Source organism: Hyla sarda, chromosome 9 (assembly GCF_029499605.1).
Source record: "Hyla sarda isolate aHylSar1 chromosome 9, aHylSar1.hap1, whole genome shotgun sequence".
Classification (NCBI taxonomy): domain Eukaryota; kingdom Metazoa; phylum Chordata; class Amphibia; order Anura; family Hylidae; genus Hyla; species Hyla sarda.
Window position 1 is genome coordinate 135,026,540 of NC_079197.1, and position 24,670 is coordinate 135,051,209.

Below are 24,670 nucleotides of genomic sequence, written 5' to 3' on the forward strand. Positions count from 1 at the left end.
TATCGCCAAATTCTTGGCGATTCACACCCCTAAGGCTCACTATACACCGTGTTACATTCCGTGAGGGGTGTAGTTTTCAAAATGGGGTCACATGTGGGTATTTTTGGGGTTTATGTCAGAACCGCTGTAAAATCAGCCACCCCTGTGCAAATCACCAATTTAGGCCTCAAATGTACATAGTGCGCTCTCACTCCTGAGCCTTGTTATGCGCCCGCAGATCATTTTACACCCACATATGGGGTATCTCCGTACTCAGGAAAAATTGCGTTACAATTTTTTTTTTTCCTTTTACCGCTTGTGAAAATAAAGTTAGTGTAAAAATGCTGGTGTTGCCCAGAAGAAAAAAAAAAAAAAAAAAAAAAAAAAAAAAAAAACCCAGGCTGGTGTAGCCCCCAACCTTTTCATAAGGGGTAAAAGGAGAAAAAGCCCCCCAAATTTTGTAGTGCAATTTCTCCCGAGTACGGAAATACCCCATCTGTGGCCCTAAACTGTTTCCTTGAAATACGACAGGGCTCCGAAGTGAGAGAGCACCATGCGCATTTGAGGACTAAATTAGGGATTTGCATAGGGGTATTCTACGCCAGTGATTCTCAAACAGGGTGCCTCCAGCTGTTGTTAAACTCCCAGCATGCCTGGTCAGTGGATGTCCAGAAATGCTGAGAGTTGTTGTTTTGCAACAGCTGGAGGCTCCGTTTTGGAAACACTACTGTATTATACGTTTTTCATTTTTATTGGGGGGGGGGGGGGGGGGAGGGGGTGACGACAGTGTAAGGGGGTGTATATGGAGTATTTTACCCTTTATTATGTGTTAGTGTAGTGTAGTGTTTTTAGGGTACATTCGCACTGGCGGGTTATGGAGAGTTTCCCACTAGGAGTTTGCGCTGTGGCGAAAAATTTGCCAGGGTGGCCCTGGGCATTTGCATGTGGTGCCAGCTGATAGACATCAGCAGTCACACCGGTCCGGTCCTTAAGTACCAGGGGGCAAGGGCGTACGCCTGTACTCCCTTCGTCCCCAAGAGGTGAAAGGGTCCCTATTTTATCACACTGTCAGTGTGACCAGAAGTTTTGATCATTGGGGGGACAACTACATAAAAAATGTTCAGCCGAGTGCTGTGCCATTCATTCATGCTTGCGTATCATCAGAAAGAGCAAATGGTGTACAGATTAATAGAACAGATTTACATACTGAGACTATCTATAAAGCCAAACACCACAGTCTTGACTAAAAACAGAAGTTTGCTAACAATAGTTATTCTAGGTTAGTTGTATGCTAATACAGTGGTCCCTCAAGTTACAATATTAATTGGTTCCAGGACGACCATTGTATGTTGAGACCATAACTCTATGGAAACCTGGTAATTGGTTCTGAAGCCACCAAAATGTCATCCAAAAATAGGAAAAGTGAGGATTAAACAAAAATAAGTACATAACTAATACTTTTATATGTAAGGACTTGCTTTATCTGTAAGAAAGATCTGCTGGAAGCTGTAAATCACTGTAGAGGATAGGAGCTTCTTGTACAGAACACAAAATGTCGTAAAGTAAAATGGAGCCGCCCCACCTGGTGTCCAAAGGAGCAGCTAACCCTGGCACAGGTAAAGAGTACAGAACATGTAATACCTCTCTGTACTGTAGGGGGCGCTACCACACAGCCAATCAGTGCATACAATTCAGTAATACAGGGGTTTTACCAGTGAATGCCCATTCTGATTGGTCAAATCTTCCAGTCATTGACACGTTTCACAGATCTGGACTCTCCGTAGCATTGTATGTTGAGTCTGGATTCAAGTTACAATGGTCCAGAAAAGACCATTGAATGTTGAAACTGATGTATGTTCAACTTCCCTAGAAAGTCTTCCCCCTGTGTAATCAGGTTAGGACACAACGCAAAAATAAACACCAGGCAATCCAACTATCCCTTCCACCCTTGCCAGTAAATAATCACCTGATGTAACCACCACACAAATCCCCCACAAAATCCTCTCTACAGTATCCTGGTACTATATGGTACATAACGTCAGGTCTACAGTCTATATAGACTATAATGTTGGCCAGTTAACAGACCCCTTACCCGTCAGTGACAATATAGAGATTTTAAAAGCAGCCATATTCACCTTTTTTGCATAGTCTGTCATTTTCTTTGGAGGACTGAAGAATAATATCCGTGCGGCTTCATCAAACAGGATCTTCTCATAGGCCTTCTCAATGCAACCTGCAATCTCATCTCTGCAAAAGGCATATTATTTTATCACTGGTCTATGAATAAACAGAAATACCCTATACACAAAGTTATAGGTGTTATCAGACATTGTTGTAAAAGGGGTATTCCTGCCCCAGGAGAAGGGAAGTAAGGGACATTTATAAAAACCTGTGCAAAAAAAAATTGTGAAGCAGTTGCACCAATTGCTTCTTTAACCCTTCCCTCCCCAAGACATATGCAGCTTAGAGCCTTCAGCGGGAACTCAATGTTGCCGGCTGGTTGCTATGGGTGATCGGTACAACCACGGGGCAACAGCGCAGTCCTGACCAACTTAAATGATAGCCCCGTCTTTCCTCTGTTCCGTCCGATCTTCTGTCTGTGGCTCCCGTCTGCTTTGGCAAGCTAGAGCAACAGACCGCAGATAACACTGACCAATGATGTGTAATAGCATAGCATTGATCAGTGTTAGGAATCGAGAAATTCCATGTTATAGTCCCCTATGGGGACTAAAAAAATAAATAAAAAAAAGTTAGGAATGTGTATAACTCCCTCCCCTAATAAACATTTAAATCACTCCCTTTTGCCATTTTATAAATAAAATAAATGTAAAAAAAAAAAAAACACAAAAAACACAAAAAACAAACACCATGTGGTATCGCCATGTGCATAAATGTCTGAATTATTAAAATGTAATGTTAATTAAACCGCACGGTCAATGGCGTAAACGGAAAAAATACCAAAGTTCATTTTTTGATCACTTCATATGCCAGGAACAAAACAAAAAAAAAAAAAGTGATCAAAAACTCCAAAAATGGCACAGTTAAATACTACAGATCCAAAAAAATTAGCTTTCATATCCCCATAAGCAGAAAAATAGAGTATAGGGATCAGGAGGGGACAATTTTAAGCCTACTACTTTTCTTACAAGTTATATATTTTTTCCCCACTAGCAAAATAAAACAAAACCTATATAGATTGGGTATCATTGGAATTGTGTGGTCATACAGAACAAAGATAATGTGTCATTTTTAAAGTGCACTATGTAGAAACGCAACCCCCTTAAAGTTGCATAATGGCTTTTTTTTTTCCTTCAATTTTGCCACACAAATAATTTTTTTTGGCTTCACCATACATTTTGTAGTAAAATGAGGAGGTCATTAAAAGTACAATAGGTCCCGCAAACAACAAGCCCTATAGATGGAAAATTTATGAAAAAATTGGAAGAGTTATGGCTTTTAAAAGGAGAGGAGGAAAAAAAAAAAAAAAAAAAAATTAAAAAAATCGTTGTGTCATTTAAGGGTTACGTTTTCAATAAGGCCTCTGAAAAATTAAAGCTGAAATCTGATCGGTTGCAAAGGACAACTGAACAAGTTTTGATAAATCTCCCCCCCTAAGGCCTAATAAACTCCCTGTCACTGACAGACAATAAGCAAACAATTGCAGCATCAACACCCTGTTTAGTGTTGGATTTGCTTTCTTCCCCCTAGTAAAAACACTTTAAAAGTGGACCAGTTGCCCATAGCAACCAGATTGCTACTTTTTCAAATGCCTTTCTAAAAATGTAAAGAAGCAATCTGATTGATTGCTATGGGCAACTTTTCTCTGCACAGGTTTTGATAAATCTCCAACTTTGTTCTTAAAGGGGTACTCTGGTGAAGTTAATAAAAATACCCCAAAGCCACCATAATACCTCTTCTGTGTCCCCTGTAGTCATCCTTGTGATTTTGTCAGCTCCTGTGGCCCGTGTTGCCTCCTGAATATTCTTATTTCTTACTTGCAGCCCAAACTACAACTCCCAGCAGTCAGTGCAGCTCTGTGTTTACAACGATGGCTGGCAGCCATTACACAGTCAGCAGCACACACTGTACATGTCTTTTCTTTCAAACTATCCCCCCCCCCCCCCCCCAGCAATAAAGCATGATATGCTCTGAATGGAAGCAGTCAGTGATTAGATCTACAGCAGACAGAGCAGAGTTATGTGCTGAGTTGTGACAGAATCTTCACAGGAGACACTGGGCTTCTCTGCTGGCCAGATCCTCACACAGGGAGGGGAGGCTGTGAGGAGGAAAGGTTGCTGAGTTGCCTATAGCAACCAATAAGTTAGCTTCTTTCATTTTTGAAAGGGAATGTGAAAAATGAAAGAAGCGATCTGATTGGTTGCTATGGTCAACTCAGCAACTTTTCCGCTGGACAAGTTCTAAAAATCTTCACCGTAGTGTTTGTCTTCCAGGAGGGTGGGGGCTACTCATAGTGAGGGCTTTGCACAAAGACAAGTTGGATCTGATAATTACATCTTTCTCTCACCCCCTGCATGTAAGTGACAGCTGAAAGAGGGAAACTGCTCTCTATAGCTAATGAGTGATATTAAGACAAATAGGTTGGTGAGAGGGAAAGGATGGGCTATGGTTTTAGTTCCCCGAAGTACCCCTTTAAGGACCAAAACAGGCCTGTGGTAAGGAACCTGACAGAAATAAGAGGATGACTCTGGAACAGACAACGACTCTGACCTTATTGTGTCTAGCAGAATGTCAATGAAGAATGTGTAACTCTCTGCAGGAATGTTCCCTTTGGCCAGAAACACCTTGTTATAGCTGCCCTCCATCAGGTACTAAAATACAGAGAAGAAGATGATCATATGAGCGTTATGTCTATGGATGAATTTCTCCGCATCACTGAGTCCCTGCAGCCACATACCTGCTCTAGAGACACTGGGTGCTTTATGTATACATTTGCCTGGATGTCTTTGGCAGGTAACCGTTCCAGCTCAGTGTGAAACTCGGCCACTCTGTTCTGTGACAGGAGGAAGAGGAGGTTGAGGCCCAGCAGCTGGTGGTTGTATGCAGATTCAGGGAGCTCATTCCTGCCAAGACAGACCAAATACATAAGGAATCGCACACTGCAGATAAAGGCCAGTCCTGCGCAGAGATACTGAAAATGTGCATGGAGAAAGTCCATACATCAAATCACATGGAGATTCATGCAGTTCTATGATACTAGCATAGCAAACTCACATACTTTAGGGTAACATGACAGTCCTTGTTCATATTCCCTATAAGAGTATATAGACATGAAATAGAGAACCAAGGGCCTGTTCTGCTATTGTCCATACAATGCATTTTGACATATACATGAAAACTTCCCCATAGACTTTAGAATATAAATGCATTCCAAATTAGTGTACTTTTGGAATAGGCGAGTGTCTATATAAATGTTGTATATACATCTAACAATCAGAATGTGCGGGTATATTCTATAGGTATATCACAGTCAGTGATACACTTAAAGATTACCTCTCATGATCTTGTTAAATTTTATAATCCTCCCAGGTCACTGCCCCCATCATTATTTACCATAAGGAGTGCAATAGAAAAAATGTGTTTTAATGAGTGTGCCCATTTAAGGCTAAGTACACATTGCCATTTGCAGCCATCCCGTTCTGGTTCTGCTCAGCTCTTTTGTTTCTTGTGTAGAACAGACAATGTTGGGTCCCTTTACCGGAGAAAAAAATAAAAATGTACATGCACCAATCTTTTTCTACATTAAACTCCCGACGTTAAAGGGGTACTCCACCCCTAGACATCTTATCCCTTATCCAAATGATAGGGGATGAGATGTCAAATCGCCGCGGTCCCGCTGCTGGGGACCCCCGGGATCGCCACTGTGGCACTGCGCTATCATTACAGCACAAAGTGAGTTCGCTCTGCACGTAATGACGGGCAATAAAGGGGCCGGAGCATAGTTATGTCACGGCTCCGCCCCTCGTGACGTCATGGTCCGCCCCTTTCAATACAAGTCTATGGGAGGGGGCGTGGCGGTCGTCACGCCCCCTGCCATAGACTTACATTAAGGGGACGGGCCGTGATGTCACGAGGGGCAGAGCCATGACGTCACGCTGCTCCGTCCCTTGTATCGCCCGTCATTACGCACAGAGCGAACTCGCTCTGTGCTGTAATGATAGTGCAGTGCCACAGCGGCGATCCCGGGGGTCCCCAGCAGCGGGACCGCGGCGATTTGACATCTCATCCCCTATCATTTGGATAAGGGATAAGATGTCTAGGGGCGGAGTACCCCTTTAATAACACTATGGACCCAGGGTTAGTAAGGGGCCAACCCTCAATGATATCCAAACCCCAGGGCCGAAACCCGGGGTAAAAAAAAAACCTTTACACACCCTTAAAATATTACTTAATATAGTCTCTTAAAAATTTCCCTAAGTGAGATTAAAACTTTTACATGACAGGAATATGTATTGTCACTTATGACTTGTCAATGTATATTTTAAAATTTAACATAACATGCCGACCTCTACATGTTTCGCCGTTACAACGGTGTTCTCAAGAGGAATGTTATGGCAATGTCTGCGTCAAAATGTTGGGGTTGGGGGGGGTTATTTATAATAGTATCCTCTGACATCATCCTCAGTGGACACACAGATTCAGCCACTCCTAGATCTCCTTACATAATATTAGCGTGTTTTAGCCATTCACAGAACTCGCTTGGCTATCACTTCCAGGTGAGAAAAGCACGTCGCCCAATAACAGAGTCTGTCGATCCTGACGTATAGTGTGTCGTCATTGCCTCATTCTCCTCTTGTCAGGGATGCGCAGCCGCAGCCTCCCACATCAATTCTGTGCTATGCACTCTCAGTCACGTGCGGCACTTAGAAAATAAACGTTCTTCTTGTTGTCACTGTGCATGTTTTGATACTTAGAAAAATTCCCACAGCACTAGATGAAACTGCGCATGTCATGGCACTGCTTAAAATGCCAGTAATAGGTACTTACTAACCTTTATGACTATTAGACTCCTAACTGTTGGAGCCATACATCGTATCAGCACCTTCTATGGAGTACTGCTATTCTAGTATAAGTGCCATGACATGCGCAGTTTCAACTAGTGCAGCGAGAACAAGAACATGCGCAGTGAGAACAAGAACAATGTTTATTTTGTAAGTGCCGCACGGGACTCAGAGCGTGCGCGTCGTACAGAATTGATGTGAGAGGCTGCACATCCCGGACAAGAGGAGACTGAGGCAATGACGACACACTATATGTCAGAATCGACAGACTCTGCTATTGGGCGACGTGCTTTTCTAAGTGATAGCCAGGTGAGTTCTGTGAATGGCTAATATACGCTATATGATGTAAGGAGACCTAGGAGTGGCCAAATCTGTGTGTCCACTGAGGATGATGTCAGAGGATACTATTATAAATACCCCCCCTGCCATTTTGACACAGACATTGCCATAAAATTCCTCTTGAGAATGCTGTTGTAATGGTGAAACATGTAGAGGTCAACATGTTAAGTTAAATGTTAAAATCTACATTGACAGGTGGTAATTGCGGCAGACTGCAGCGCCGCTACATAACCTGTACTTGGTGAAGTTATTCTCCGTCATACGTGACAATACATATTCTTGTCATGTACAAGTTATAATCTCACTTAGGTACATTTTTAAGAGACTATAGTTTTAAGGGTGTGCATATTAACTTCGGTCGTTCTGACAGAATTGCCAACGGACTTCAGAATAACAGAGTTAGAAGGCAATGTGAACTTAGCCTAAGAAGTGCACCCCCAGCATATATCTTATATCTAAACAGAAGCCTACACACATTTTAAACAGAAACAAGATCTTACTGATAGTCAAAGTAATAACACTTCAGCTGCGCCATGTATCTTTCAAACGCAGGGATGTCTTTCTTCAGGATGCTCCATTGGGCACCAATCTCCAAGACGTCTCCTAAACAGAGAATGGAAAAAAGACATGATCAGTTGTATAGGCTCTGTTCACATTGTTAGGCTTCCATCAGAATGTACATTATTGCGGTACAGGGGCTCAACTGAAACCAAATCCAATCAATAGGAAGCATCAGGTTGTTGGAATTTCTTTGAAAAAGGATCCAGCACAGCTAGGGTGAAAACAATGAACACCTTATCCAGCAATGCGGCTACAGACAGTGTCTATATTAGTAACAATATATGCTGTAAAATGGCAGAAAGTCTGGTAAAAAATATTGTAAAGAACCCAACATTTATGGAATACCAACATGGGTGAGAGTCTCCCCCTATCAGAAAAGGCATCTACTACATTGATGGTTCACAGGAGCCCCCTCCCCTGCTCTTGCCATGAATGTGTAAGGTGGGTTTTAACAACCTTTGAGGAACAACTGAGAATTTTACTATTTTGTTTGAAATCTCTGTAAAAGTGAATCAAAACTTCAGGCACAAATCCACCCTTTTACCAAACTTAGGTTTACAGAGGGTTTCCCCACTTCATAAAGTGATGGCATGTCACTAGGATTAGAAATAAATTCAGCACTGAGAAGGTGTAGTTTTATCCCGCAAATTTAGCAATCCAACAGATTAACCCCTTCATGACCATGCCCATTTTCACTTTCAGGACCAGAGCATTTTTTGCACATCTGACCACTGTTACTTTAAACATTAATAACTCTGGGATGCTTTTACTTATTCTGATTCAGAGATTGTTTTTCATGAAATATTCTACTTTATGTTATTGGTAAAAATTCTTAGATATTTGCATCCTTTCTTGGTAAAAAAATAAATAAATAAAAATCAAACAGTGTCATGAAAATTTTGAAAAGTTTGCATTTTTCTAACTCTGAAACTCTCTGGTTGTAAGGAAAATGGATATTCCAAATAAATTACATATTGATTCACAAATACAATGGGGGAGATTTATCAAAGGATTTAGACTGTTTTTTCTTGTCTAACTTTGTTGCACAGAAAGTCGCAGTCTAAATATGTGCGACTTTTCTGCGACTTTTGCTCTAGAGGATTTTTAGAACATGATGCAAGTCTATTTTAGACTGAAATGCATTGAAAAATGCATTGATGCTGAATTTATCAAAAGCGACTTTTCAGCGATAAGTCGCATCGGCTGAAAGTACGAGGAAATGTCAGACCATGTTGGAGCAGGTTTAAATATAGACTAAAGCATAGATCATGCAGTCTGTGCACAGAATTTATCAAGAGCCGTGCGCCTTTTGAAAATTTGGCGCACAATAGACCGGCCTAATACTCTGTGGCTTGGTCTATATTGATGCGGGACATAGACAACTTTGATAAATATCCCCCAATATGTCTACTTTATGTTTGCATCAAAAAATTGACGTGTTTTTACTCTTGGAAGACACCAGAGGGCCTCAAAGTTCAGCAGCAATTTTCCAATTTTTCTCAAGATTTTCAAAATTGTACTTTTTCAGGGACCAGTTCAGGGTCTTCATATTAGAAATACCCCATAAATGACCCCATTATAAAAACTGCACCCCTCAAAGCATTCAAAATGACATTCAGTAAGTGTATTAACCCTTTAGGTGTTTCACAGGAATAGCAGCAAAATGAAGGAGAAAATTCAAAATCTTCATTTTTTACACTCGCATGTTCTTGTAGACCAAGTTATAGAATTTTTACAAGGGGTAAAAGGAGAGAAATCACCCTAAAATTTGTAACCCAATTTCTCTCGAGTAAGGAAATACCTCATATGCGTATGTAAAGTGTTCGGCGGGTGCAGTAGAGGGCTCAGAAGGGAAGGAGCGACAATGGAATTTTGGAGAGTATGTTTTTCTGAAAGGGTTTTTGGGGGGGCATGTCCCATTTAGGAAGCCCCTATGGTGTCAGAACAGTTGACCCCCCCCCCCCACATGTGACCCCATTTTGGAAACTACACCCCTCATGGAATTTAATAAGGGGTGCAGTGAGCATTTACACCCCACTGGCGTTTGACAGATATTTGAAACAGTGGGCTGTGCAAATCAAAAATTTTATTTTTCATTTTCACAGACCACTGTTCCAAAAATCTGTCATACACCAGTGGGGTGTAAATGCTCACTGCACCCCTTATTAAATTCCATGAGGGGTGTAGTTTCCAAAATGGGGTCACATATGGATATTTATTGTTTTGCGTTTATGTCAGAACTGCTGTAACAATCAGCCACCCCTGTGCAAATCACCTCAAATGTACATGGTGCACTCTCCCTTCTGGGCCTTGTTGTGCGCCCCCAGAGCACTTTGCGCCCACATATGGGGTATCTCCGTACTCGGGAGAAATTGCATTACAAATTTTGAGGGTCTTTTTCCCTTTTACCTCTTGTGAAAATGAAAAGTATAGGGCAACACCAGCATGTCAGTGTAAAAAACGTAATTTTTATACACTAACATGCTGGTGTAGACCCCAACTTCACCTTTTCATAGGGATTTAAGAAAAAGCCCCCCAAAAATTGTAAGGCAATTTCTCCCGAGTACGGCGATACCCCATATGTGTCCCAAAACTGTTGCCCTGAAATACAACAGGGCTCCAAAGTGAGAGCGCCATGCGCATTTGAGGCCTAAATTAGGGACTTGCATAGGGGTGGACATAGGGGTATTCTACGCCAGCGATGCCCAAACAGTGTGCCTCCAGCTGTTGCAAAACTCCCAGCATGCCTGGACAGTCAATGGCTGTCCGGCAATACTGGGAGTTGTTTTGCAACAGCTGGAGGCTCCGTTTTGGAAACAGTAGCGTACCAGACGTTTTTCATTTTTATTGGGGAGGGGAGGGGGGCTGTGTAGGGGTATGTGTATATGTAGTGTTTTTTACTTTTTATTTTAAGTTAGTGTAAGTGTAGTGTAGTGTTTTTAGGGTACAGTCACACGGGCAGAGAAACCCCCCGTGGCCGCATGGTAAGATGGCTGGCTATCAGTGATAGCCACCATCTTACCGGGCGCTGCGGGATGCCGCGAGTAGCGGCAAAAATGTTCATGACGTATCTGGTACGTCATGGGTCGGGAACACCTTCTCACTCATGACGTACAGGTATGTCATAGGTCAGGAAGGGGTTAATGACGTTTGGATCCGTTAATGAATCTTAATCAGACATCCTGGATTGCTGCGGAGGCTTGTGCAGATTGGCCTATAGCCAGGAAATTAGGAGATGTGGTAGAGCCATCACAGATCACAGATCGCTCTACCACATCTCCTAATTTCCTGGCTATAGGCCAATCTGCACAAGCCTCTGCAGCAATCCAGGATGTCTGATTAAGATCCATTTACGGATCCAAATGTCAATAATAATCTGTTGGATTGCTAAATTTGCAGAATAAAACTACACATTCTCAATTGCATATGAGTGCTGAATTTATTTCTACTTTATATGACGGATTGGGAACCTATTTGAGCACCAGAATTTGATAAGAGAGTGCCATATACAATGGTCCCTCAAGTTACAATATTAATTGGTTCCGGGACAACCATTGTATGTTGAGACCAGTACTCTATGGAAATCTGGTAATTGGTTCTAAAGGCACCAAAATGTCATCCAAAAATAGGAAAAAGTGAGAATTAAAGAAAAATAAGTAGATAACTAATATAGATAAAGCAAATCCTTACATATAAAAGTAATAAAGATCTGCTGGGAGCTGTAATCACTGTCTATGTCAGTGTTTCCCAAGCAGGGAGCCTCCAGCTGTTGCAAAACTACAACTCCCAGCATGCCCGGACAGCCAAAGGCTGTCCGGGCATGCTGGGAGTTGTAGTTTTGCAACAGCTGGGGGCACCCTGCTTGGGAAACACTGGTCTATGTTGAGGACAGGAGCTTCTTCAGGGTCCTGTACGGTACACGCAGTGTCCTAAAAAAAAGTAACATGGAGTCGCCCTCACCTGGTGTTCAAAGGAGCAGATAACCCTGGTACAGGTAAAGAGTACAGAACATGTAATACCTCCCTGTACTGTAGGGGGCGCTACCAGACACCAGTCCGTGAATACGCTTCAGTAATACAGGTAAAGAGTACAGAACATGTAATACCTCCCTGTACTGTAGGGGGCGCTACCAGACACCAGTCAGTGCATACACTTCAGTAATACAGGGGTTTTACCAGTAAAATGTCCATTCTGATTGGTCGGTTCTTCCAGCCATTAACACGTTTCACAGATCTGGACTGTCCGTAGCATTATATGTTGAGTCTGGTTTCAACTTACAATGGTCCAGAAAAGCCCATTGTATGTTGAGGCCATTGTAAGTTGAGGGATCACTATATTACTTACAATGTCATTCGGATTAGCCACGGGTTTATGATCGGCAGAGATGTAATTTCGGCAACTGTTTTCTTTGCTCTGGCACAGCATCTTGTTATGCACAGGGCCAATGAAGTGTTGTGCAGGGAAACAGATGAAGCACTAAACCTTGCGCCTTCATTCTAAACATCTCTGGGGTTTCAGAGGTCAGACCCCCACACCCATTACCCCTTGCGATATGCCATCCATTAACAAAAGCAAGACACCCATATATAATGACATACATGTCTAGTAAATAGGAAGATTCCAGATCTGAAAAGCTGTGTCTTCTTTCTTGATATCAGAGGGGATCACAGGACAGAGCAGCCCAGCATAGTCTCTGTCCCTATAAAACTGTGAATATTACCAGATGTCAGATAAAAGTAGTTTTCCATTAAATATCATACTTACTAGCTAAGATCAGCTGCTGCTTGGTCAATTTGGCATCAGTAGTGGGTAAAAAATTCTGCTCCAAAAGGGCCAACTATAAGGGGAGAAAACACAGAGCATTACAGGTCATATTCATATTTACAGCATTCTAGTATCCTTGGCGCATAGTGTCATCGTTTCTCCAATAAGACACCCTCAGGAGCTGTTTTTTCCAAACAGTGTGTCTCCAGCTGCTGCAAAACTACAACTCCCAGCATGCTTGGACAGCTTTTGGCTGTTTTGAAAACATAGATCAAGAAGGAGACCTGATCTTTTAAAGGGGTACTCCGCTGCTCAGCATTTTGAACAAACTGTTCCGAACGCTGGAGCTTGTGATGTCAAAGCTCCGCCCCCTCATGACGTCACACCCCCACAATGCAAGTCTATGGGAGGGGGCGTGACAGCCGTCACGCCCCCTCGCATAGATTTGCATTGAGGGGGCGAAGAGTGACGTCATGAGGGGGCGGGGCAATGATGTCACAAGCTCCAGCGTTCGGAACAGTTTATTCCAAATGCTGAGCAGCGGAGTACCCCTTTAAGTAGTAGTATCCAAAAAGAATCAATATGCTGCAGCGCCCCTTGTGTTCCCATTTGTCACCCATGGCTGCCATGTTTTACTACATTTTTGCTGCAGGGGAAATGTCTGGCTTGCCATCGCAAAATCCCTGTTTTCTTCGGGTACTGAGAGCAGGACCTGGGGCAGGGATTCCCCAATTAGTGTGCCTCCTGCTGCCTTTGGCTGTCTGACATGCTGGGAGTTGTAGTGTTTCAACAGCTGGGGGCACACTAGTTAAAAGGCATTGACCAGGGGCTATGAGCCAAGATTAAAGGGGTATCCCCATCTCAGCATGTTACCCCCTATTTACAGAATAAGAAACATGCTGATCAGTGGGGGTCCAAGCTGTAAGGCTGTGGACAGTCATGACAGTACATGCTCAAATGACAATGTACAGAAATAAGATTAGGCATAGGAGAAGTAATCTGACATGATCATCAACAGGATCGAGAGTAGCTTCATAACAAGATCATCAACTAAAGTGCTAGATCAGCGTTTCCCCAACCAGGGTGCCTCCAGGTGATACTACAACTAGCCAAAGGCATGCTGGGAATTGTAGTTGTGTAACACCTGGAGGAACACTGGGTGGTTAACACTGATCTAGTACTTTAGTGGATTATCTTGTTCTGTTAGATACACAAACTGTCCATAGACAAACCAGACATTAGGAAAACTGACTTTTCGTTTTAGTATTTAAAGGGGTACTCCACTGCCCCAGCACCCGGAACATTTAGTTGCGAACACTGGGTGCGGGCTGCAGGGGTTGTGACGTCACGTCACGCCCCCTCAATGCAAGTCTATGGGAGGGGGCGTGACTTTGTCACGCCCCCTCCCATAGACTTGCATTGAGGGGGCGTGCTGTGACATCATGAGGGACGTGGCCTTGACGTCACAACCCCACCTGGGGCAGTGGAGTACCACTTTAAAGTGAAGCCAATCATTAACTAAACTATCCCTAATCCCCCTCCCCGTCTGTCCCTGACACTAACCACCTCTATCCCTTTAATTTGTAATGAAATTCCCGTTAAAATACCTTGTTTATTCCCTCTTCAGTAGCTCAGTGTTGCGCTCTCTTCACAAAGGCAGACGCAACGTCATCAGAACCCTGGCCAGGGCTAGTTTACGCCCGTCTTCCTGTATGCTGCGCTCCCTCTCGGGAGCACGCATAGAGGCGTAGATCAGGGCAGGGACGGCAGCATCTCAGTCCCCTCCTGTTTGGCTATACACTTGCCATACAGAGAGGAGGAATGTCGGAGGACTGTCGTCTCCCTCTCTGTCTCCAGCATGAGAGAGAGACTGCACGCGTGCTGCAATGAGAAGAGGCATATGAAGGGGGGCGGGATATTCAAACTTTGCATGTGACGAGCGAACGCACAGGACCAAGCTGCCCGGCCAGCAGTGTTCGGAACGTGCTCAACGTCGGGGGGGGGGGAGGGAAGGATTCCTGAGCCATATAGGGTGACACCTAGTGACCAGGTTTTCTAATGTGAAAAAAAAATAAAAACTAGATTTTATTTTAAATTAACATATTAGAAATATGTTTATTTTTGCATAATCTTTTTAATAAAAAAAAATAATTTACTTTAATGAGAGTACCCATTTAAAGTATACCTGTCACTTAAAAAAAAAAAAAAAAATAAAATAAAAGTTGTCATGTTAGAGACATGTCAAAATGTTTGGTCTAACAGGGTCTAAGTGTTCCGAACCTCAACCAGTCGTTACAACGAGCCAGGAGAAAAGCGCAGCTGACAAACACAATCCCATAGACTTACAGTGTAAGCCCGTCACGCTTAGCGCTCTTCTCAGCTAGTTCTCCCTATAGGTCGCAGTTTTGATTTATCAAAACCTGTGCAGAGGAAAAGTTGTCCAGTTGCCCATAGCAACCAGATTGCTTCTTTAATTTTTCACAGGCCTTCCTAAAAATGAAAGAAGCAATCTGATTGGTTGCTATGGGCAACTGGGCAAGTTTTCCTCTGCACAGGTTTTGATAAATCTCCCCCTCAGACCCCAGAGCGATCAAAACTTGACACATCTCTACAACATTTCAAGAGGTTTTTTTTTTTTTTTAAAGCGACAGCACTCATAAGACAGAACATGTCAGAAGTTCTTTAACCCCTTAAGGACAATGGACCTACTCCTATGCCCCCGTTTCCAAGTCCTTAAGGACCGAGGACATATTAGTACGTCCTGTCCATTCCCGGCCCCCCGCCGCTAGCAGGAGGTGAGCCAGTGCCCGATACCTGCTGATATCGATCAGCAGGCATCGCGGCATATCGCCCAGGGGGGTCATGATAACCCCCCCCCCCCCATGTCGACGATCACAGCGCATCGCACGTCAACTCAGACGAACGATGTGCTGCGATTCCATTCCCCGCCGGGCGGGGATCGGAGCCGGATGTCTGCTGATTTCATTCAGCAGACATCCCGGCAGTATGCCGGAGGAGGTCCGGAGGACCTCCTATACCAGCGATCGTTGCAGGGTGCCGGTAACTACTTACCGGCATTCTGCAGCGGTTCCGGGTCATCAGGGTCACGTGTGACCCGGATATAGATGATGAATGGTGGTGTAATATACACCACCAATCACCATCCGTGCTGTACTGGGGGCTGACATTGTGGCCACCCCCCTCAATACAGTTGTGATTGGGTGGCCAAAGTGGCCACACCAATCACAGTGTAATGGGAGGGGATGGTGGCGGCTAGGAGCACGTTGCTCCGTTCTGCCCGCCATTCCACAGAGATCTGGCGAGCAGGACGGAGCTCCGTGCTTCCCACCATCCCCTCAGTTAAAAAAAGTGCCCCTTGCCCCCTTGGCACAGAAATCCCCCAGGGTTAGTTTTAGATTAGGTAGGGACAGGTTAGGGTTAAAAAAATAAATAAATTATTTTTCAGCGTACCTCAGTGGGTGTCCGTGGCACCTTTAGCTGCGTGACCCCGGCCCTGCTGGGTCGCTGTGGTCTGCCGCCAGCGTTGTTTTTTTTGGCGCAGATTTTTTCTTCTTCACCTAAGCGTGTGTGGACCCTCTTAGTTATAAGAGCGGTCCGCCACCGTTTGTTAAAGCCCACCCGCCGCTGATCAGTCCCATAGTACTGATCAGCGTTTTTTTTGTGGTGCCGGCACTTTTTTTTCCGCGTTTTCTAGCGTTTTTTTGCACCCATAGGCGGTACGTGCCACCAGTAGCAGGCGTGTACTGTGTGGCCGGACCTTACCTGTGTGTGTGCGGCGTGCCTCACCGCTGTCAGTGATTTATCACTGATCAGCGTTTTTTTTGCGGTAAAGGCCCTTTTTTCGGTTAACTTTTTTTTTGCACCCATAGGCGGTCTGTGCCACCAGTAGCAGGTGTGTACTGTGTGGACGGACCGTACCTGTGTGTGCAGCCTGTCCCACCGCTGTCAGGGATTTATCACTGATCAGCGTTTTTTTGGTTCAGGCGGGTGAATTTTTTTCGGGTTAAAGCGTTTTTTAATTTTATTTTTCAGGTTTTTTTTTGTGTGGGGGTCTGTGTACAAGCCACTAGTCACTGCTCTGGGCTGAGTGGCCGGACCCCCCACTGACTTCTGCCCCCCCTGCCACCACAAGCGCTAATCAGTGCACACACCAATGATCAGATAAATGCTTTTTTTTGGCGCAGGGCTTTTTTGCGCTAGAAGTTCCCTTTAAAAAAAAAAAAAAAAAGTCCCCTTTTTATTTTTTTTCTGTTAGGGCGGGTTAGTTTAGTTAGGGAGGATTAGGGCGGGTTAGGGAGGTAGTCTCGCACCACAACACACACACAAATAAAGTTTTCCCCACAAACACACACACACACACACACACACACACACCCGTATCCCCATTAGATTAGGGAAATGGCCCGCAGAGCGTTTTCGGCAGAGGAGGCATATGCCATAATTGCCTCCGACACCGAGAGCGGCTCAGAGGACGATGAAGACCCCACCTTCCTTATTTCATCGTCCTCCTCATCATCTAGTTCAGATGATGAGCCACCAAGGCGGCAGAGATGCCGCCGTGCGGTGCCGCAAACCTCCTCTGCCCTTGACCCTGTGCCCCATGCTAGTATGAGTCCCCCTGGTGCTCATACTAGTGAAGCCCCCCTGCAAAGGTCACTGGTACCTCATACCAGAGAACTTGTCTGGACTCAGCCAGCGGACCACGAGCCCGTGATTCCTGAGTTTGTTGGCGACTCAGGAATCAAGATTAACATCGCCGGGTTCACTGAAAAGGACTTTTTCGGTCATTTTTTCAGTGACTACTTTGTTAATTTGATGGTTACACAGACGAATCTGTACGCCCAACAGTTCGTCGCCGCTAACCCGGGCTCACTTTTAGCTAGACCCGGTGGCTGGACTCCAGTCGATGCAGCCGAAATGAGGACCTTTTGGGGCCTCGTGCTGCATATGGGTCTAGTAAAAAAAAAAAAAAAAAAACAGTGTCAGGCAATATTGGAGTAGGGACATCCTGTACCAGACCCCGCTCTACAATATGGCCATGACATGTCCCCGGTTCGAGGCCATTCGGAAATGTTTGCATTATGCTGATAATGCTGCATGTCCCCCCCCCGAACTGACCCTGCGTATGACCACCTGTATAAAATCAGGCCCGGTCATTAATCACTTCGGGGCCAGATTTTGGGAGGCCTATGTCCCGGGGTGGGAGGTCTCTATTGATGAGTCTCATCAGCTTTAAGGGGATACTCAGCTTCCGGCAATACATCCTTACCAAGAGAGCGCGGTATGGCGTGAAGATGTATAAACTTTGCGAGAGTACCTCTGGGTACACTTGAAAGTTTATAGTGTATGAGGGACGAGATTCCCGTTTTGAACCCCCAGAATGTCCCCCCACTCTGGGTGTTAGCAGGAAATTGTTTGGGGCCTTTTGTTTTGTTTGGCCTTTTTGTGTTTGTGTGTGTCACACTAAGAATCTTATAACAATCTCAAGGTTACAAGTCCATCTCCAGAGATCTAGATTTGCCTTTGTCCACAGTGCGCAACATTATCAAGAAGTTTGCAACCCATGGCACTGTAGATAATCTCCCTGGGCGTGGACGGAAAAGAAAAATTGATGAAAAGGTGTCAATGCAGGATAGTTCGGATGGTGGATAAGCAGCCCCAAACAAGTTACAAATGGTATTCAAGTTGTACTGCAGGCTCAGGGAGCATCAGTGTCAACTATCTGTTGACATTTAAATGAAATGAAACGCTATGGCAGGAGACCCAGGAAGACCCCACTGCTGATACAGAGACATAAAAAAGCAAGACTACATTTTGCCAAAATGAACTTGAGTAAGCCAAATTCCTTCTAGGAAAACGTATTGTCGAAAGATGAGACCAAGATAGAACTTTTTGGTAAAGCACATCATTCTGCTGTTAACCCAAAAAAGGAATGATGCCTACAAAAAATAAATAAATAAAAAAAAAGAGAAGAAGAACACAGTACCTACAGTGAAATATGGTGGAGGTTGACTGATGTTTTGGGGTTGTTTTGCTGCCCCTGGCACTGGGTGCCTTGGATGGGAGCAAGGCATCATGAACCCAACTGATTTTGGGTCGCACTGTACAGCCCAGTGTCAGAAAGCTGGGTTTGCGTCCGAGATCTTGGGTCTTCCAGCAGGACAATGACCCCAAACATACGTCACAAAGCCCCCAGAAATGGATGGCAACAAAGCGCTAGAGAGTTCTGAAGTGGCAGCAATGAGTCCAGATCTAAATCCCATTGAACACCTGTGGAGAGATCTTAAAATTGCTGTTGGGAAAAGACGCCTTCCAATAAGAGACCTGGAGCAGTTTGCAAAGGAAGAGTGGTCCAACATTCCGGCTGAGAGGTGTAAGAAGCTTATTGATGGTTACAGGAACGACTGATTTCAGTTATTTTTTTTTTACAAAGGGTGTGCAACCAAATATTAAGGTAAGGGTGCCAATAATTTTGTCCAGCCCATTTTTGGAGTTTGGTGTGACATTATGTCCAATTTGCTCTTTTCCTTCCTTTTTTTTTGTTTAGTTCTGATAAGGATGACCATTATGATTTTGAAAATATAATATATATACAGGGTGGGTCATTTATATGGATACACCTTGATAAAATGGGAATGGTTGGTGATATTAACTTCCTGTTTGTGGCACATTAGTATATGTGAGGGGGGAACTTTTCAAGATGGGTGGTGACCATGGCGGCCATTTTGAAGTCGGCCATTCAACTGGCCCACGACGGCCAACCCACTTTCCAGGAAACTGTTCATCTAGGAATGCTCGGACCGGACACCCATAATGTGGTGGTCACCATCTTGCTGGAAAAACTCAGGGAACGTGGCAGCTTCAGGGCACAAAGAGGGAAACACAACATCATGTAGCAATTTCGCGTATCCAGTGGCCTTGAGGTTTCCATTGATGAAGAATGGCCCCACTATCTTTGTACCCCATATACCACACTATTCCATCAATTTTTGTGTTCCAACAGTTTTGGAGGGATCTATCCAATGTGGGTTAGTGTCAGACCAATAGCGGTGGTTTTGTTTGTTAACTTCACCATTCACATAAAAGTTTGTCTCATCACTGAACAAAATCTTCTGCGTAAACTGAGGGTCCTGTTCCAATTTATGTTTTGCCCATTCTGCAGCACCTGGAACTACGGATACTGGAAGCCTGTGCTAGCATTTCTCCTGTGGTGTATATAGTAGTATATAGCAGTGTATACAGATACTGGAAGCCTGTGCTAGCATTTCTCCTGCGGTGTATATAGTAGTATATAGCAGTGTATACGGATACTGGAAGCCTGTGCTAGCATTTCTCCTGCGGTGTATATAGCAGTGTATACGGATACTGGAAGCCTGTGCTAGCATTTCTCCTGCAGTGTATATAGTAGTATATAGCAGTGTATACGGATACTGGAAGCCTGTGCTAGCATTTCTCCTGCGATGTATATAGCAGTGTATACGGATACTGGAAGCCTGTGCTAGCATTTCTCCTGCGGTGTATATAGCAGTGTATACGGATACTGGAAGCCTGTGCTAGCATTTCTCCTGCGGTGTATATAGTAGTATATAGCAGTGTATACGGATACTGGAAGCCTGTGCTAGCATTTCTTCTGAGGTGTATATAGTAGTATATAGCAGTGTATACGGATACTGGAAGCCTGTGCTAGCATTTCTCCTGCGGTGTATATAGTAGTATATAGCAGTGTATACAGATACTGGAAGCCTGTGCTAGCATTTCTCCTGCGGTGTATATAGTAGTATATAGCAGTGTATACGGATACTGGAAGCCTGTGCAAGCATTTCTCCTGCGGTGAATATAGTAGTATATAGCAGTGTATACAGATACTGGAAGCCTGTGCTAGCATTTCTTCTGCGGTGTATATAGTAGTATATAGCAGTGTATACGGATACTGGAAGCCTGTGCTAGCATTTCTCCTGCGGTGTATATAGTAGTATATAGCAGTGTATACGGATACTGGAAGCCTGTGCTAGCATTTCTCCTGCGGTGTATATAGTAGTATATAGCAGTGTATACAGATACTGGAAGCCTGTGCTAGCATTTCTCCTGCGGTGTATATAGTAGTATATAGCAGTGTATCCGGATACTGGAAGCCTGTGCTAGCATTTCTCCTGCGGGGTATATAGTAGTATATAGCAGTATATAGAGAAGATGGTTACATTGACAATCCAACACAATGGGCAGAACATTGAACACATTTTATAAGTGGTCAGAAACTTGTAAATAACTCATGAAAGAATAAAGTTATGTTAAAATCAAGCACATCAGTGTTTTCTTGTGAAATTCCCAATAAGTTTGATGTGTCACATGACCCCCCCCAATTATCAGCCCAGCGCTGCGCTGTCCCCATCGGGGTACTACTCACATCACCCGCAAGCACTGCCCTCCTTGTCCTCCTGTTTGCTGCGGCTGCCGGCAATGACACTCTATACTGTACCCTGAATCCCTATGCCCGGGCTGCAAGAGGTCAACAAAATAAACTTTAACTCACCTTCCTGGGAATGGCGGAGAACAGTCAGCCTATCACCGGCCGCAGTGATGTTCTGTCTCGGCCAGTGATAGGTTGAGCCCACTGTCATGTAAGAAGCCGGCTATATATACCGTGGAACCGCCATAAGTTACAAAAATACCGTGATACACATATTAGGTCATACCGCCCAGCCCTAATTTGAAGAAATATAGACAGTGCAGAAGGACAGATAAATCCGGAGTGAATGCTTGATAAGCTAATATATACAGACGTAATATTCAAATAACCAATCAAAATATAACATGATGATTTTGACGTGACAACTAACCTCCCCTTTTTGTCAAATGTAAAAACCAATGTATGTCCATATAATAAACAGAACTCCTTGGGAAACCTCCTTAGCCAGTATGCTGAGAAGGAGATATATACCAACATTTTGTCTGGTGTTTATTCCTTGTGTCGACACTCAACAGTATACAGCGGCAGTCACACACATTTTAAGGCCTAACCAGCAGCAAACATTAACAGTTCCAATACAAAGGGAATAACTTGTGTATAGCAAAATACGTGTTACTGCAATCCTTCTCTGTGAGAAATACTTCATTTTCTAGAAAAATTTCAGGGGTGCCAACATTTATGGCCATGACTAACACATACTGTATGTGTGTATTATATATTTTTATATAGTATCTCTGTGATATTAGATTAGAGATATTATATATGTATAGAAACACTGTAGAAAATTCCAGCACAGGATTGCTTCTAGTGAGGTGCAAAGTATCCACCAGTGTGCCACACTGGATCCACATGCGCCACTCTCCTCAAGGAAACAGCACCCAACACGAAGTCCAGGTATAGTGCAGGCTACAAAATCTTTTATTGCAGCAGAGCATAAAGTGCGACCTTTCAGCTAACAAGCATTTTTGAAAAGTCTTGTTACCCGAAACGTCGCACTTTATGCTCTGATGCAATAAAAGATTTGAGGAGAAAATTATATATATCTGAGCACAATATATCTCACATAACTGAGTACACCCCTCACTTACTCTTTTCATGTGACAATACTGAAGAAGTGGCCGTCAGATCCAATGTAATGTAGGGAGTGCACGGCCTGTATAACACTTTTTAATGTTGTGTCCCCTCAAAAATGACCCAACACACAGCCATGAATGTGAGGCTATGGACTCCCTAATTTACATTGTAGTAGATTGAAGAAAATATTTACAAAAATGTGAGGAATTAAATATGGTACCCTGTAAGAGATCCTGGTCCACCTACCATCTAATCACCAGACTTGGTCACTGGGAACCTGGTGCTGTCACCTGGCGGATATGTTCGCCCTACCCCCCTTTAGCCAGAAACCTGGTGCAGGATCACCAAATAGGAACCTAGGATTGGATCCCTAATTCTAATTAACACAAAAAAAAAAAAATACTGCCACCAGGGGCCCCCAGTCACCCCAGAAGCTGCCACCAGGGGCCCCCAGTCACCCCAGAAGCTGCCACCAGGGGCCCCAGTCACCCCAGAAGCTGCCACCAGGGGCCCCCAGTCACCCCAGAAGCTGCCAGCAGGGGCCCCTAATCACCCCAGAAGCTGCCACCAGGGGCCCCTAGTCACCCCAGAAGCTGCCAGCAGGGGCCCCTAGTCACCCCAGAAGCTACCAGCAGGGGCCCCAGTCACCCCAGAAGCTACCAGCAGGGGCCCCAGTCACCCCAGAAGCTGCCACCAGGGCCCCCAGTCACCCCAGAAGCTGGCACCAGGGCCCCCAGTCACCCCAGAAGCTGGCACCAGGGCCCCCAGTCACCCCAGAAGCTGGCACCAGGGCCCCTGTCACCCCAGAAGCTGGCACCAGGGGCCCCAGACACCCCAGAAGCTGGCACCAGGGGCCCCAGTCACCCCAGAAGCTGGCACCAGGGCCCCCAGTCACCCCAGAAGCTGGCACCAGGGCCCCCAGTCACCCCAGAAGCTGGCACCAGGGGCCCCAGTCACCCCAGAAGCTGGCACCAGGGGCCCCAGTCACCCCAGAAGCTGGCACCAGGGGCCCCAGTCACCCCAGAAGCTGGCACCAGGGGCCCCAGTCACCCCAGAAGCTGGCACCAGGGGCCCCAGTCACCCCAGAAGCTGGCACCAGGGGCCCCAGTCACCCCAGAAGCTGGCACCAGGGGCCCCAGTCACCCCAGAAGCTGGCACCAGGGGCCCCAGTCACCCCAGAAGCTGGCACCAGGGGCCCCAGTCACCCCAGAAGCTGGCACCAGGGGCCCCAGTCACCCCAGAAGCTGGCACCAGGGGCCCCTAGTCACCCCAGAAGCTGCCACCAGGGGCCCCTAGTCACCCCAGAAGCTGCCACCAGGGGCCCCTAGTCACCCCAGAAGCTGCCACCAGGGGCCCCTAGTCACCCCAGAAGCTGCCACCAGGACCCCTGTCACCCCAGAAGCTGGCACCAGGGCCCCTGTCACCATAAACACCACTACAGGGCCCCATCACCTTACACACGGACTCCTATCATCTTTCCTACCTGTACCTTTTGGCTGCCAGCCCCTCCCCCACAGCACTCCCCGGATGTCTTCGTCCTCGCACAGCGCCCCCCGGAGCTCACCTTCAGCTTCCCCAGCACATCCCCGCACTTGCTGAGGTTCGGACTCTTCTTGTTCCACTCCGCCTTCAGCTGCTCGTACATGGCAGCCACTTGTCTCAGGCCGGCAGCTTCACCCCCGTTCACCGCCATCTCCACAATGAATCGGCAACTGCAAGACAACACATGCCGCACCTGACGTCATCACGTCATTCTAGAACGTCACCACGCAACGTCCGTGGAACTTCACGCCGCCATCTTGGGAAGGTCAGTTATGGAAGCCGAACGAACTTAGTAAACATGGCGAACACGTGTCTATGACGTATGCTAAATCATCACATGCCGGTAAATGCATACGGCTGCAGTCTTTCCGGGCGTGATGGAAGTTTTGCAACAGCTCGAGAGCTGCAGGTTGGGGAACATGTGCATGGAGTGTATACCACGTGATTATTGGCTCCATTGTGAATGGAAATTCGTTACTGAGGTGATTTTGTAATGCAGCTCACATTTCCCATGAATCATCTGGCTAATGGTGTGGAGTTTGATCACTACACCTGTTCATCTCATCGGACTGCTAGTGCTGGAGTTTACCCAGATGAACTCATTAGATAAAAAAAAATGAAAAGTGGGCATTTTATAGAAAAATTGCCGCAAGGCAAAAATTATTTGACCCATAATAACAGTTAAGGTGTTTTATTAAGATTTAACCCCCAAAGTGGTACTCCGCTCCTAGACATCTTATCCCCTATCCAAAGGAAGGAGATTCCGCCTGGGGGCTGCCGCCGAAGATACTTCGGCGCTAGGGCTGCGGGGCACTGACCCGTTACCATTGATGGCCATGCAGTGCTCACGGAATCCGCGCAAAGAATGAACATGTTCTTTCTTTGCGCAGAACAATTTCCGCAG

At 45.2% G+C, this 24,670-nt stretch overlaps 1 protein-coding gene across 1 annotated transcript in view; it reads right to left on the reverse strand.

Annotated features, from left to right (window-relative positions):
* PSMD8 (proteasome 26S subunit, non-ATPase 8) overlaps positions 1 to 23,958 on the reverse strand; it is a 38,177-nt gene extending 14,219 nt beyond the window's left edge. Inside the window, exons 1-6 of the mRNA XM_056537822.1 lie at positions 23,789 to 23,958; positions 12,663 to 12,735; positions 7,838 to 7,940; positions 4,895 to 5,060; positions 4,708 to 4,808; positions 2,115 to 2,226 (exon numbers count right to left, since the gene is read on the reverse strand). Coding sequence (XP_056393797.1) covers positions 2,115 to 2,226; positions 4,708 to 4,808; positions 4,895 to 5,060; positions 7,838 to 7,940; positions 12,663 to 12,735; positions 23,789 to 23,917 — 684 coding nt within the window. The 5' untranslated portion in view covers positions 23,918 to 23,958. The remainder of the gene's footprint in view (positions 1 to 2,114; positions 2,227 to 4,707; positions 4,809 to 4,894; positions 5,061 to 7,837; positions 7,941 to 12,662; positions 12,736 to 23,788) is intronic.
* Between the last annotated feature and the right edge of the window lie 712 nt (positions 23,959 to 24,670).